This window comes from Marmota flaviventris, chromosome 10 (assembly GCF_047511675.1).
Source record: "Marmota flaviventris isolate mMarFla1 chromosome 10, mMarFla1.hap1, whole genome shotgun sequence".
Taxonomy (NCBI): domain Eukaryota; kingdom Metazoa; phylum Chordata; class Mammalia; order Rodentia; family Sciuridae; genus Marmota; species Marmota flaviventris.
Genome location: NC_092507.1, coordinates 121,537,737 through 121,553,998, shown reverse-complemented (window position 1 = coordinate 121,553,998; position 16,262 = coordinate 121,537,737). Strand labels below are relative to the sequence as shown.

Genomic DNA, 16,262 nt, shown 5'->3' with positions numbered 1-16,262 from the left:
CATCCTTGCTAATCCCCTGCCCCCTCCCTTTCCCTCCCACCCTTCTTCCCTATCTAGAATTCATCTAATCCTCCCATGCTCTCCCTCCCTATCCCACTATGAGTCATCCTCCTTATATCAGAGAAAACATTAGGGATTTGTTTTTTCGGTTATTGGCTAACTTCACTTAGCATTACCTTCTCCAACGCCATCCATTTACCTCCAAATGTCATGATTTTATTCTCTTTTAATGCTGAGTAAAATTCCATTGTGTATATATGCCACATTTTTTAAATCCATTCATCCACTGAAGGGCATCTAGGTTGGCTCCAGTTTGAATGGAACCATCATTTGACCCAGCTATCCCTCTCTCAGACTATACCCAAAGGACTTAAAAACAGCATACTACAGCGACACAGTCACATCAATGTTTACAGCAGCACAATTCACAATAGCTAAACTGTTTGCTGTTATTCCTTTGAGTACCACCTACATAAATTTTGCAATATCTTTGTATTCTGAATTTAACATTTTCTTTAAACCCATGTCAACTACTCAAAAACTTAGCCTTGTATTCAAATAATCTTCGAGATTATGGGTTTGTTTTGTTTGCTGTAGTCTTTTTTTTTTTTTTTTTAATAAAACAGATATAAGAATAGATCATTCCTAGCCAAGCATTGTGGCACTGCGCCTATAATCCCAGAAGGACTGCAAGCTCAAAGCCAGCCTAAGCAATTCAGGGAGACCCTGTCTGTAAATAAAATATAAAAAAGGGCTGCAGATGTCTCAGTAGTTAAGCGCCCCTGGGTTCAATGGGAAGGAAGGAAATAAAAAAAAGAAAAGAAACGAAGAAAGAAAAGACAAAGAATTCTTAACCATTTTTACAAAGCGCATCCAGCACCTGAGCCCGGTTCGGGACTCCATTCATCAAGGCTGTCCAGAGCACCAAGGCGCCTGAGGCGCCACCTGGCCACCGGGGGGCGCAGTCGCCCGTGGCCTGGAGAGGACGGATGGACACGTGGAGCGAGAGGGAAGACCTTTTCTATGCCTAACCTGGGCAAAGGCCAGAGAAGGGCCTCCAGGGCGCTGGCCCACCAAGAGAGGTCCACGCAGGGCCAGTGTCGCATTCTCCGTTAGCAGCACTGGACTGCCGCCCGGTCTGGGCCACGCAGCACGCGAGCATCTTCCCTCAGCACCACGGCTCCTCTGTACAGGCCTTTCCGTGGAAGCGGCGGAGGCCGTGCGGCTGTGGGAAGGAAGAAAGGATCCGCCCGGCAGTCTTCCTCTCATCCCCTGGGCCCCTCGAGGCAGTGCATACGGGACACGTGAGCAGGAGGTTCCCAGGCTTCCCGCCGGGCCGCAGGCCGCGATGCACGTTCTCAAGTCGTGCTGGAGGAAGTAGAGAGAGCTACTTCCGGGACGCGCGCTGCCCGCAGACGGACTCCCACTGGAGCGGTCTTGAGCGAGTCGCTTCTCACTGGGCTCACTGGTGGCTCTCTGTGGGGACAGGCCGCATCCTCCATTTTCTGAAGTCATCCAAATGAAACGGGGTGGACTTCGGGACCCAGAGCCCAGGAGCGAGGTCGTTCCTGGGAGGTCAGTAGGCTGAAGCCTGGCGGAGTCTCCTGAGGGGGGTTTCGGGGGTCTCCCCGCGCCAGGCCCGGCTCCCCGGACAGCGTTCCCACCGCGCCTCGAGGATTCTTGTGAACATTTTGGTTAAGATTGCCTCAGTGATTTATTTATTTAAATAAGTTATTTCCAAAAGAAGTGTCCGAAGGGAAAAGGGTGGTAGGGGAGCTTCTCCATCCGTGAGGGGTGAGGGGTGCAGCGAGCGCGACCTGTGGCCGGGTTGGGGCCCCCTCACGCGGTGGGGGCAGCAGGGCCCCACGTTCAAGGCCAGCTTGCGCAATTTAGCGCGAGATGTTGTCTCAAAAAAAAAAAAAGAAAAAGAAAAAGATAAAAAGGGCTGGGGATACATAGTTCAGTGGTGAAACGCCCCCCCCCCTCCCCGTTCAGACCCCAGTACCGCAAAACAAGGACACCCACCACGAAGTTGCTTAAAATGGTATCTGATGCCCGGCCTGGTGGCACACCTGTCAGGTCAGCGGCTAGGGAGGCGGAGGCAATTTAGGGAGCCTCAGCAATTTAGCGAGGTGCTAAGCACTTCAGTGAGACCCTGTCTAAAAAAACAAAATAGGGCTGAGGATGTGGCTCAGGGGTCGAGTGTCCCTGATTACAATTCCCAGTGAGCCCCCCCCCCCCCACCCTCCAAAAAAAAAATAGTATCTGACCCATGAAAAGAGCTCATGAGGTGCGTATGCTTAACTTATCATGGTAAGTGGACAGTAAGTTCTAGGAAACTCAAGCTGTATGATCCTTCAGAAGAGGTTAGTGCTTCTAGCTATCTCTTCCAGGAAAGTTTAGAAATTTCCAGGAACTTCCTTCCTTCCTTTTTTTTTTTTTTTTTAATCTTCAGCCTTAATGTCCTCATTGGGTGAAGGTGGATATTCTTTATAATCCCATTCACCTATGAAAAGTCCTGTCAGTTTAATTGCTTGGGTAGTGACTAAGAGTTGTCAGCAGGGGGCCCCAGAGCACTGTGATTGTACTTGCCCTTTGGTTCCTCTAATTTTGAACACCACATTTTTACATGATGCCATATTAGTGACTGTTGTATTCTGCAAATGTGGATGTGTAACCGATGTGATTCTGCAATCTGTATTTGGGGTAAAAATGGGAGTTCATAACCCACTTGAATCTAATGATATGTCAAGAGCTTTGTAATGTTTTGAACAACTAATAAAAAAAATTTTTTTTTGAACACCAATCCCACATTATGGTACAGGGTACCCTGAGATATTTGAATGCTTGATGGTGTGAACAGGAAATCTTGGCCTCAAGGAGAATTTAAGTGGTTTATTATCCTAATCTTTCTTTCATAACATTTTACCCGTTATTAGATTAATTTGTATATTCAACAAATATTTATTGGTTGTTTATTCTGTTTGAGACATCATCCAGAAATTTGAAGTACATCAGCAAATAGGACAGAGGTCTTTGCCTTTATGGAGCTTACATTCTAGCAAACATAAATAAAGATAACAAATTAGGTAGTATGTCATAAGTGTTAAGAAAAAAAAAAGATCAGAGTGTGTTGGTGGGCATATTGAGATGGGCAGATTACAGTTTTAGATAGGTTAGTTAGGATAGGCCTCAGTAGGAAGGCAAGATTTAAACTAGGATTCAAAAAGGGAATGAAGTTGGTTAAGCAGAAATCTAGAGGAAAAGTGTTCCAAATACTTTGAAAAAGTTGGAGCAGTTATATTTACCTCTTTATAGATGAAGTAATTGAAGCTCAGGGAAGTGAAGGGACTTGTTTAAGGTCTTTTAAGAGGTTGTTAATAAAGCTGGTCTAGTTTTATGTTTTCATTTTTAGTCCTGTGTTCATTCACCAGATAATACTACCACTCTGATTGCCAAAGAGAGAGAACTTTCTCGTAAACCTACACAATGCATGCCTGCTAAGTGATAACTCATGTTATCTTGGCATACTTACCCTCCATTGGGTAATATACAAACTGTGATCTTTTTTTTAAATGTAATCAGCAAATATTTATTTTGCTAAGTGCTATGGAGGGTAGAAGTGAGGCATAAGACATGGCCAATTCCCTTAAAGGTCTAATGATCTGTACATAAACATTTTTGACCTTCATCTCTTTTCTTTCATCTATTCTTCTCACTTTTCTCAAAATAAGTCCAAAAGTTAACTTAGAATTAAGGCATGTTCTTAAACTTGGTCATCCATTCTTGGTTCCTAAATTCCTGAATTTTTTTCCCGGGTTCCTTTTGCTTCCAGTCAATATCTGGTCCAAATAGTTATCCCCAAGTCACAAGTCTCTATTACCTGTACTCTGTCTCGGACCAGTTTACCCTGTCTTGGATCAGTTTATGAGACTGGCCTTGTGCTTTTCTCTCTACTCCTCAATTAGCAATCTCACCTGGATTCTTAGTTCCCTTCTTAAGCTGTATTGTCACCTGTATTCTCCATTGTTGGGGTCTTTTTACTTGATTGGAGACTCTGTACTCCTCTACTTGGGAATTGTGCCCCTTACCCTCAAGCTGCCTCTTTGAGCCTGTGTAATTTCTCTCCGCCTTTGTCTCTGAGGATTCTGGAATTGTGCCATATCCCTTTCTCTTACTTCCCCCAGGTGCTGTGAGATTATGATGCCATGTGTTAAAGTCTTGGGTTATTGCACAGGTAAAATGGCAGCAAAGGTCAGAATACTTTATTTTTAGGTAATTTATTATCTGGGAACTAGTAGTTTAGAGGAGAGGGAAGCTTGGTAATTCTCAGTAGAAGAGAATGAGGAAGGTGGGGGCTACTTGGTCTGGAAGGATAAGTAGAAGGAAAGATAGGTGTAAGGGAGAGAAAAGGGTGGGAGTAAACTTAATATGGGCCAATGAGAAAATTAGCCTAAATGAAATGGAGAGGGTGTGTTTGGGAATGGCAGTGGTAAGAGGATAGAGGGGCAGGGCTCACTGGAGCAGGGCCTGGAGCATCAGGTTGAGAAGTTTGCATTGTATCATCATGAGATATTTTTAACTGGATGTTCCTGGGAATCTGACACAAGGCATAATGACAGCATGTCATTGGGACCTGTATATGCACCTGCATATCTTTGAGCATCTCAAATTTATTATATCCCAAAGTGTCCCACAAAAAAGAGATTCCCTTGGTAATTTTGTCACAGCATCCTGTTTCTGGATATAGCCAGTGTGAAAGGATATGAGCTTCTACCTGTGTCCTCCCTACTCTAGTCTCTGAGGTGGAAACCAGGTGCCTGTACAGTTGTTGTTTTGCGTTGATAGCTACACCTCCCAAAAGCTTGTGGGAAATATTTTGAGTTGTCGCAGCTAAGGATGGGGGAGTTGGAAACTGGGTACCTGGATCAGCCGCAGAACTGTGCTTGTAGCCACGCCCCCTTTGATGGGTTTTAAGGGTTGATGGGCTTCCTCCAGAATATATTTTGGAACAACCATGTTTGGCCACAGGATTAATAATAAGAATGGTGCCAGTACAAGGCTGAACAGAAAATTGCTGGGCAGATGTCCTTGTAGAAGTACTTTTTGTGGAAGGTTGTGGTCTTGGTAGAGTCTTTGTGATAGTTACTATTAGACATTTGCCTGTGAAAACCCTTTCTTCATATCCTCCTGGTTTTTCAAAAAATGTTTTTCTTCACATTTTTTGATCCGGAGCATTATTGTTGTACATAATGGTGGGATTTGTTGTTACATATTAGAACATGCATACAATATAACAATATAATTTGGCCAACATACCTCCCTAGTACTTTCTCCCCCCACTGGTTCCCTTCCTCTATTCTATTGATCTCTCTTTGCTTTTCATGTGATTACCCTCCCCCTGCCCAACTGTTCTTTCCCTTTTTCCTTTTGAACTTGAGAGAAAAGACATGATCCTTGACCTTCTGAATTTGACTTATTTCACTTAACATAATGGTCTTAAGTTCCACTCATTTTCCTGCAAATGACTTAATTTCATATTTCTTTATGATTGAGTAAACCTCCATTGTGTATATATACCACATTTTCTTTATCCATTCATCTGTTGATGGACAACTAGGCTGTTTCCATAGTTTGGCTGTTGTGAATTGTGCTGTTATACATGGTTATGCATGTATTGCTATAGTATGCTGACTTTAACTTTTTTAGGCTAAATACTGAAGTATGGTATAGATGGGTCATGTAGTGGTTCCATGACTAGTCTTTTGAGGAAACTGCATACTGATTTCCATAGTGTTGAAATAATTCACAGTCCCACCAACAATATAAAAGTGTTCCTTTTTCTCCACATCCTCTGTGGCATTTATTACTGTTTGTATTCTTAATGACTGCCATTCTGACTGGTATGAGATGAAATCTCAGTGTAGTTTTGATTTGCATTTCCCTAATTGCTAATAATGTTTATTATTTTTCTTTATATATTTGTTGGCTAGTTGTATTTCTTCTTCTGAGAAGTTTCTGTTCAATTCATTCACTCATTTATTAATTGTTTTTATTTTGTGGTTCTAAGTTTTTTGAGTTTTTTATTATAGGTATTAATCTGTCAGAGGAGTAGCTAGCAAAGATTTTCTCCTGTTCTTTGAGTTTTCTCTTTACATTTTTGTTTCCTTTGCTTTGCAGAAGCTTTTTATTTTGATGTCACCCCATTTATTAACTTTTGGCATTATTTCGTAAGCTCTAGGGGTCCTATTGAGAAGGTCATTGCTTGTGCCCATATACCGGATTGTTGAGCCTACGTTTTCTTCTAAGAGTTGCATTGTTTCTGGTCTAATTTTTAGGTCTTTGATCCATTTTGAGTTGATTTTTGTGCAGGGTGAGAGATAAGGGTATAGTCTCATTCTTCCACATATGGATAACCAATTTTCCCAGCACCATCTGTTCAAGAGGCTGTCTTTTCTCAAGTGTATGTTTTTGGCACCTTTGTCAAGGGTCAGATGACTGGAGATGTGTGGGTTCCTCTCTGTGTATTCTATTTTTGTATCATTGCTCTAGGTGTCTGTTTTTATGCTAGTACCATGCACTTTTGGTTACTATGTCTCCAGCATTGCTTTGTTTTTTTGGAATTGCTCTGGCTATTCTGCGTCTTTTATTTTTCCAAGTGAATTTTAGGACTTTTTTTTCTAGTTATGTGATGAATATCATTGATATTTTGATAGGGATTGCACCAAATCTGTATAGTGCCTTTGGTAGTATGGCCATTTAAACAATATTAATTCTGCTTATCCATGAGCATGGGAGGTCTTTCCATCTTCTTGTATCTTCTTCGATTTCTTTCTTCAGTGTTCCATAGTATTGTAGAGTTCTTTTACCTCCTTGGTTAGATTTATTCCTAGGTATTTTTATTTTTCAAGCTATTATGAATGGAATTATAATGAGATTTCTTTCTCAGCAGATTCATTGTTGGTAAATAGGAAAGCTATTGTATGTTGGTTTTGTAACCCTATATTGCTGAATTTTTATTAGCTCTAGCAGTCTTATGGTGGATTTTTTTTTGATTGTCTCTGTTTAGGATAATGTCATCTACAAATAATGCTAATTTGACTTTTTCCTTTTCTATTTTTATCCCTTTTATTTACTTCTCTTACCTAATTGTTCTGGCTAGCATTTCTAGCACTGTATTAAATAGGAGTGGTGAAAGTGGACATTTTTCCCATTTTCAAATTAAATTGTCTTATAAGATTTAAAAACTTTTCAGATATTCTGAGTTGTTTATGAAGAATAGGACTTCAGGAAATAGGTTATTCTTGTTAGTTTTTAGTTTGACCACCTATGTGAGAGAAATGGAATGAAGCAGAGATGAGACAAAACTCAGTATTTGATCACCATTTATGTATTGTTAATTTTAATGTAATACAGTTATTTGAATCCAAAGACTTAAAACAAACACATTACAGTCAAACCAAAGAACCATATATATAACTGTGACAGTCTTCCTTTCCAGTTGGGTATTGATGATATTTCCCTACATGGAAAGGATAGTAAATGACAGGAGGAATTATATTTCTATTTTATAGCACCTCTAAAGTTTTCCAGTTCAGAACAACTTCACAGAAATAGAAGCGCCAAGATCGTTCTTGCTGACCCAAAATAAAGCCCACATTTGGATCATTTGATCCTGAACTGATCCATCTCTGCTCTTTAAGAAATAATCTTTCTGGGCACAGTGGCCCATGCCTGTAATTCCAGCTACTGGGGAGGCTGAGGCTGGAGAATCACAAGTTTGAGGCTGGCTTAGTGAAGACCCTGTCTCAAAATAAAATTTAAAAAGTTGGGGTGGGAGGGCATTTGGGGATGTAGTTCAGTGATAGAGTGCTTGCATTGCATGTGTGAATCCCTGTGTTCAATCCCTAGTATGTTAAAACAAAACAAAACAAAACAAATCATATTCTTGCTTGTTGGCTAGGGAGAAACATTTGGAGCAACTTTTTAATGCCACTGATTAGTACTGGTATACCCCAAAATAGGGGTTTGGTGGTTTTGAGAAACAAAGAAGCTACCAAGGCTGCATCTTTGTTTTTGTGTTTCTGCTACTGTTTAGTGTAGGTCACACCAAAAATTAGAGTATGTATTGCTTTAATAGAAAGATTTGGCTCCAGGACTAGCAATGCTTTTATACTATATAGCATTATAAAGCTACAAGCTTTGTTTTGGAATCATCTCTAATTAAACAATGACCTCTCAAAGATACCTTAACTAAATCCCATACTCTTAAATACTTTTGCTTTATTCTGAATTTAACCCGCAACACTAATCATTTATTCAAGCAAATATTTCCTAACAGAGTTAGCCTAAATATCCTACATTCTTTGGAAGGAATGCATAATAAGGAATAGAGTACATTATAGCTTTAAGAGAAAAGAATAGAAAAAGATATATCTACTTTGAGAAAGAAATTTCATGAGTTGCTTATCTGCAAATTTTTCATTTCTTAAATTGCTATTTGAGTTATTTTAACTTCTGTTTATTATTCATTCTTAGAATTAGCACCTCTGCTCTTGGACATATTCATAAAGTGGAGTGCTACTATTAAAACTATGAGAATTTGAACCTAAACTTCCCCCTCCATAGTTACTTACTCTTCCTCTTTGATAGCAGTAGCCACCTTGTCTATTGTCCTCATTGTATAATGGCAGTGTATTGGTAGTATTGGATCTAGACTGTTCATAACAGGGTGTAAATTGTTCAAAGGTACAACCTGAGGAACTTTCTGCTGGTCTATAACTGCTTCTTGATTGTCCTTCATTATAATTTGAATGGTTACAGTTTGATTCACACTGGTTTCCACATCTCCCTTGTGATTCATGTTGCTCATAACTAGAACACTGACTGGGTCCAGAGCTACATGATCCAGATCTAGATGAGTGACATGAGCCATACTCATATTGTTGAGAGCTAGAGCACAGACCAGATCCAGAACGACATTGTCCAGAGATAGATGAGGGACAAGAACCAGACACATACGGTTTAGAACTAGAACACTGACCAGATCCAGAATAAGGTTGTGCAGATATAGAGGAAGGACGTGAACCAGACCCATATTGTTGAGAGCTACAACTCTGACCTGAGCCAGATCCAAATTGGCTGTGGCTAGAATAATGACTTGAGGCAGATCTCTGCTGGCCAGAGTTAGAAGACTGATTTGAACCATACCCATGTTGACCATAGTGGGAAGATTGACTTGAGCTGGACCAAGGTTGGTCATGGCATGATGACTGTCCTGATATTGAACCCTGTTGTCCATAGCCAGAAGTTTGATCTAAGCCAGATCTATTCTGACTAAAGCCAGAAGAACCTCCTGAACAAGATTCATGTTGACCAAAGCCAGAAAATTCTCCTGAGCCAGATCTTTGTTGCCCCAAACTGGAAGATTGACTTGATCCAGACCCATGCTGAAAGCTAGAAGACTGACCTGAGCCAGACCTGGGTTGACCAAAACCAGAAGACTCTATTGAACCAGGCCCATGTTGCCTGTGAATAGAAGACTGGCCAGATTCAGCTGTGTGTTGTCCATAGCTAGAAGACTGACTTAAACCAGATCTATGCTGACCATAACTGGAAGACTGTCCTGAGCTAGAGCCATGTTGGCAACAGCTGGATGACTGTCCTGAGTATGAGCCATGTTCTCCATTACTAGAGGACTGGCCTAAGCCAGTTCCATGGTGACTAAAGCTAGAGGACTCTCCTGAACCAGACCCTTGTCCAAAATGTGAAGACCCTCCTGAACCAGAACTGTGGTGCCTCTGCCTAGAAGTTTGACGTGATCCAGATATGTGCTGGCCACAGCTGGAAGACTGACTTAACCCAGACCCATGCTGTCCATAGCTGGCAGACTGACCTGAGCTGGATCCATGTTGGCCACAGCTGGATGACTGTCCTGAGTATGAGCCATGCTGTCCACTACTAGAGGACTGACCTAAGCCAGTTCCATGGTGACTAATGCCAGAAGACTCTCCTGAGCCAGACCCTTGTCCAACACTTGAACACCCTCCTGAACCAGAACTGTGGTGCCTCTGCCTAGAAGTTTGGCTTGATCCAGATCTGTGCTGGCCACAGCTGGAAGACTGACTTAACCCAGACCCATGCTGTCCATAGCTGGCAGACTGACCTAAGCTGGACCCATGTTGGCCACAGCTGGATGACTGTCCTGAGTATGAGCCATGTTGTCCACTACTAGAGGACTGGCCTAAGCCAGTTCCATGGTGACTAAAGCTAGAGGACTCTCCTGAACCAGTCCCTTGTCCAAAATTTGAAGACCCTCTCGAACCAGAACTGTGGTGCCTCTGCCTAGAAGTTTGACTTGATCCAGATCTGTGCTGGCCATAGCTGGAAGACTGACTTAACCCAGACCCATGCTGTCCATAGCTGGCAGACTGACCTGAGCTGGACCCATGTTGGCCACAGCTGGATGACTGTCCTGAGTATGAGCCATGCTGTCCACTACTAGAGGACTGGCCTAAGCCAGTTCCATGGTGACTAAAGCTAGAGGGCTCTCCTGAACCAGAGCCTTGTCCAAAAATTGAAGACCCTCCTGTACCAGAACTGTGGTACCTCTGCCTAGAAGATTGTCTTGATCCAGATGTGTGCTGACCATAGCTGGGAGATTGAGCTGAGCTGGACCCATGTTGTTCACAGCTTGATGACTGTCCTGAGTATGAGCCATGTTGTCCACTACTAGAGGATTGACCTAAGCCAGACCCATGTTGATTAAAGCCAGAAGACTCTCCTGAGCCAGACCCTTGTCCAAAATTTGAAGACCTTCTTGAACCAGAACTGTGGTGCCTCTGCCTAGAAGATTGACTTGATCCAGATCTGTGCTGGCCATAGCTGGAAGACTGACTTAACCCAGACCCATGCTGTCCATAGCTGGCAGACTGACCTGAGCTGGACCCATGTTGGCCACAGCTGGATGACTGTCCTGAGTATGAGCCATGTTGTCCACTACTAGAGGACTGGCCTAAGCCAGTTCCATGGTGACTAAAGCTAGAGGACTCTCCTGAACCAGACCCTTGTCCAAAATTTGAAGACCCTCTTGAACCAGAACTGTGGTGCCTCTGCCTAGAAGTTTGACTTGATCCAGATCTGTGCTGGCCATAGCTGGAAGACTGACTTAACCCAGACCCATGCTGTCCATAGCTGGCAGACTGACCTGAGCTGGACCCATGTTGGCCACAGCTGGATGACTGTCCTGAGTATGAGCCATGCTGTCCACTACTAGAGGACTGGCCTAAGCCAGTTCCATGGTGACTAAAGCTAGAGGGCTCTCCTGAACCAGAGCCTTGTCCAAAAATTGAAGACCCTCCTGTACCAGAACTGTGGTACCTCTGCCTAGAAGATTGTCTTGATCCAGATGTGTGCTGACCATAGCTGGGAGATTGAGCTGAGCTGGACCCATGTTGTTCACAGCTTGATGACTGTCCTGAGTATGAGCCATGTTGTACACTACTAGAGGATTGACCTAAGCCAGACCCATGTTGATTAAAGCCAGAAGACTCTCCTGAGCCAGACCCTTGTCCAAAATTTGAAGACCTTCTTGATCCAGAACTATGGTGCCTCTGCCTAGAAGTTTGACTTGATCCAGATCTGTGCTGGCCATAGCTGGGAGACTGAGCTGAGCTGGACCCATGTTGTTTACTGCTTGATGACTGACCTGAGTATGAGCCATGTTGTCCACTACTAGAGGACTGACCTAAGCCAGTTCCATGGTGACTAATGCCAGAAGACTCTTCTGAGCCAGACCCTTGTCCAACACTTGAAGACCCTCCTGAACCAGAACTGTGGTGCCTCTGCCTAGAAGTTTGGCTTGATCCGGATCTGTGCTGGCCACAGCTGGAAGACTGACTTAACCCAGACCCATGCTGTCCATAGCTGGCAGACTGACCTGAGCTGGATCCATGTTGGCCACAGCTGGATGACTGTCCTGAGTATGAGCCATGCTGTCCACTACTAGAGGACTGACCTAAGCCAGTTCCATGGTGACTAAAGCTAGAGGACTCTCCCGAACCAGTCCCTTGTCCAAAACTTGAAGACCCTCCTGAACCAGAACTGTGGTGCCTCTGCCTAGAAGTTTGACTTGATCCAGATCTGTGCTGGCCACAGCTGGAAGACTGACTTAACCCAGACCCATGCTGTCCATAGCTGGCGGACTGACCTGAGCTGGACCCATGTTGGCCACAGCTGGATGACTGTCCTGAGTATGAGCCATGCTGTCCACTACTAGAGGACTGGCCTAAGCCAGTTCCATGGTGACTAAAGCTAGAGGACTCTCCTGAACCAGTCCCTTGTCCAAAACTTGAAGACCCTCTTGAACCAGAACTGTGGTGCCTCTGCCTAGAAGATTGTCTTGATCCAGATCTGTGCTGGCCATAGCTGGGAGACTGAGCTAAGCTGGACCCATGTTGTTCACAGCTTGATGACTGTCCTGAGTATGAGCCATGTTGTCCACTACTAGAGGATTGACCTAAGCCAGACCCATGTTGATTAAAGCCAGAAGACTCTCCTGAGCCAGACCCTTGTCCAAAATTTGAAGACCTTCTTGAACCAGAACTGTGGTGCCTCTGCCTAGAAGTTTGACTTGATCCAGATCTGTGCTGGCCATAGCTGGAAGACTGACTTAACCCAGACCCATGCTGTCCATAGCTGGTAGACTGACCTGAGCTGGACCCATGTTGGCCACAGGTGGATGACTGTCCTGAGTATGAGCCATGTTGTCCACTACTGGAGGACTGCTCTAAGCCAGTTCCATGGTGACTGAAGCTAGAGGACTCTCCTGAACTGGATCCTTGTCCAAAACTTGAAGACCCTCCTGAACCAGAACTGTGGTGCCTCTGCCTAGAAGATTTTCTTGATCCAGATCTGTGCTGGCCATAGCTGGGAGACTGAGCTGAGCTGGACCCATGTTGTTCACTGCTTGATGACTGACCTGAGTATGAGCCATGTTGTCCACTACTAGAGGACTGGCCTAAGCCAGTTCCATGTTGATTAAATGCAGAAGACTCTCCAGATGCAGACTGTTGTTGAGCAGAACCAGAAGACTCACTTGACCCACAACCATGCTGACCGTAACTAACAGATTGACCTGAGGTAGACTCATGGTGTTTCTGACTAGAACATAGGCTTGAGCCACTTCCATATTTTCCATAATTAGAGGATTGGCCTGATCCAGAGCTATGCGTTTGTCTCGTAGAACTCCCCAACTGACAGCCTGAATTGGATTCATGGTATTTTTCCCTGGAAGAAATGCTGGATCCATACCCACATTGTTCATAGTCAGAAGACTCTCCAGATCCAGTCTCTAGGTGACCGTGGCTAGTATGCTTTCCCAAGCGAGACCTCTCGTGACCAAAGACAGAGGTCTGACCTGTGCCAGAGCCATGCTTTTGTCTTCTGTCACTTTCTGATGAATGAGTATAGCTGCTTCTGTGTTTTCTCTGAGTAGAGGACCGATAGGAGCTTGATCGATTTTTGTCACTGCTTATGGACTTGCCTGATGCAGACCTATATTCTTCATTGCTTGAGGACTGTCTTGATCCAGAACCATATTTTTCTTGTTGCCTGTATTCTGATATACCACTTGAGCTTGATCTAGGTTGCCTTTGACTAGAAGAATGACTAAAGCTAGAGCCCTGTTGTTCATATCGTGATGACTGATCTAAATCAGATCCATCTTGTTCACAACTTGATGACTTGCCTGAGCTAGATCCCTGATTTTGTTTTTCCCAACTCCTTGACTCACTTGAGCTGGATGTATGTCTTCTTTTACTAGGGGGATGACCTGAGCTTGACCTATATTTTCCATAACTGGAAGACTCACTTGAACTGGAATAGTATCCTTGTTCTTCACAGTTACCTGATTGAGATTCTACATTTGGTTCATGCCATCTCTGTTGAGAGGGCTGGCCTGAGCTAGACTCATTAGCATAACCAGAATGGTCATTTGAGTTTGACCCGTAGTCTTGTCCTTCATAACTCCCTGAGCTGAATCCATGATACTTCCTACCAGAGGACAGGCCTGATTTCTTATTATGTTGTTTATTCCCTAAAAATTCTTTTGGGTTGGCTCTTTCTTGCTGATGAGTACCATGCTTATTGTTTTCACTGTGCTCAAAGTGGCTTGAACTTGACTCTTTCCTTTCCCCAGAGCTTTGCCAGTGCCCAGAATTAGACAAAATTCCTTGTTCCTTCAATTTTCTGGATGTGAACCTAGGCCTGTGTTTAATGTTTCCTCTAGAGCTCTTGGAATAGGAATCATTCTCTTCTGCACTTGAACTTGAATAATTGGAAGAGGATTCTTGCCATTTGTCTTTCTCTTCTTCTGTTTCACTCTGTTCCTCTTGGTGCTGGTGACTGTGATCTCTCTGCTTCGACCCTGAAGCTTGGCAGTAATCTTTGCCAATGATTTTATTACAAGCCTTAGTCAGCTTGAATATCATCAGAAGATATTCAGTAAAATCCACTTTGTTGTTGTGGTCTTGATCCAGACTTTGCATGATGATATCTACAGTGTCTGGATCATTTGGATTCTGTATAGGAACAAGGTACAGAGGGCAGCTCTGTCAGTATGGACTACACACTCAGTTAACCAATTGAAGGAAAACTGTAGAAATGTGAGTGGTTGGCATATTTAGGTGGAGCTCAACCATGTAGTCCTTTGGGCTAGATTACTCCCAAAGAGAAAGGAATATGCAATGAATAATGCAGAGAGAAATAGTTAGAAGGGGATACAACTGAAAGATGAAAGGGAAACAATTATTGTTGGTAGAAGAATGGTCAAATAGGAACATTTTGGATTCCCATATTAATCATATGTGGCTTTTCTTTATATGTCAAATTTAATAGTTAACTAATTAATTTATTCATTCAAGAAAGATTTATTGTATACTCTTATCTGCCTAGCATTGTGTTATATGAGGAAATAAAGCAGTGAACAAGTTTGGATCTGACAAAATGAAATTTAAAGTTAAGTGGGTCAGATACACCAACTTATAATTTATTGTAATAAAATTTCTATGAGTGGTATCAGAGGGTAACCACTCAGAATCCAAGAAAGGTTAATGAGAGGATGTGTTGCCTTTTGAAGGAAGAATTAAAATAAGCCAAATGAAGGGATAGAAAGGAAAGAAGAGGGTGCAAAAAATTCTTCCAGGCAGAGGGAATGACTTGAACAAAGGGCTAGAGGTGAGAGAAGGTATGGCTCATTCAAAGAACTGAAAGGAAATCCAGATTGCTAGATTTAGAGTTTGAGGACTCAAGAGATGTGACTAGAGAGATATCAGGTCTAGTTTATAACTTTTAAGCCATGTTAAGAAGTTTAGGGGCTGAGGATGTGGCTCAAGTGGTAGCGCGCTCGCCTGGCATGCGTGCGGCCCAGGTTCCATCCTTAGCACCACATACAAACAAAGATGTTGTGTCCGCCGATAACTAAAAAATAAATATTAAAAATTCTCTCTCTCTCTCTTCTCTCCCTCTCTCTTTAAAAAAAAAGAAGTTTAGGACTTTAGATTATGAGCAGATGGGAGCTGTTGGAGGATTTTGAGTATCAAATGTTGAGATTGGAAGTGGGAAATGGCTTGAACTAGGGGACTAAGAATAGTGATGGAGAGAAATGGGCTGTTTTAAAATCTGTAGATGAACTAGATGGAGGATGGAAGGTGGTGCTGCCTGCTGAGGATGAGGAAATGAAGAATGGCACCAGATTTCTACCTTGGGCAAAAAGGAGGAGGAATGAGTTTAGAACGGAAGACGATGAGATTCATATCTGACACCTGTAATTTAAAACATCAAAAGAATTCCAAATAACAATATTCAGTAGGCAGTTAAATTTAAGGAGTTGAAACTGAACAGCTAAATTTAAGTTCCCAAACAACTTATTTCTAAAACTGACAATTTTAAAGTGGTGCACATTCTTTTTAGTGATTTAGGAGTACAAATGTACTGAATTTAGAGGCCTTATGGTACCAGAATCTTAGAAATGAGCAGTGGTCTAGACATTTCAAAATGAAAAGACAAAGGGAAGGAGATGCATGTCAACTACTTTGCAATTTTTCTGAGAACCATAGGTAGGACATTTTAATATAGGATATTACACCATAGATAGGACATCTAAAAATCTATGTATGTTTTCTATTGTTAAGTAGGTTTATTGACTTTGGTCATGTTATGGAAAGCATATGGTTCAACTTTTGATGGTACCTCAATCCTACCAA

The 16,262-nt window shown here is 42.7% G+C and overlaps 1 protein-coding gene across 1 annotated transcript; it reads right to left on the bottom strand.

Moving 5' to 3' along the window:
• Positions 1-1,112: 1,112 nt before the first annotated feature.
• On the bottom strand, positions 1,113-12,994 carry LOC139707426 (filaggrin-2-like). Its single transcript, XM_071618663.1, has 6 exons — positions 12,980-12,994; positions 12,632-12,782; positions 12,388-12,556; positions 12,175-12,273; positions 11,900-12,003; positions 1,113-1,225 (listed from the first exon to the last, which is right to left on the bottom strand). The coding sequence occupies exons 1-6, from the start codon at positions 12,992-12,994 to the stop codon at positions 1,113-1,115; spliced, it is 651 nt and encodes a 216-aa protein (XP_071474764.1).
• Positions 12,995-16,262: the final 3,268 nt, after the last annotated feature.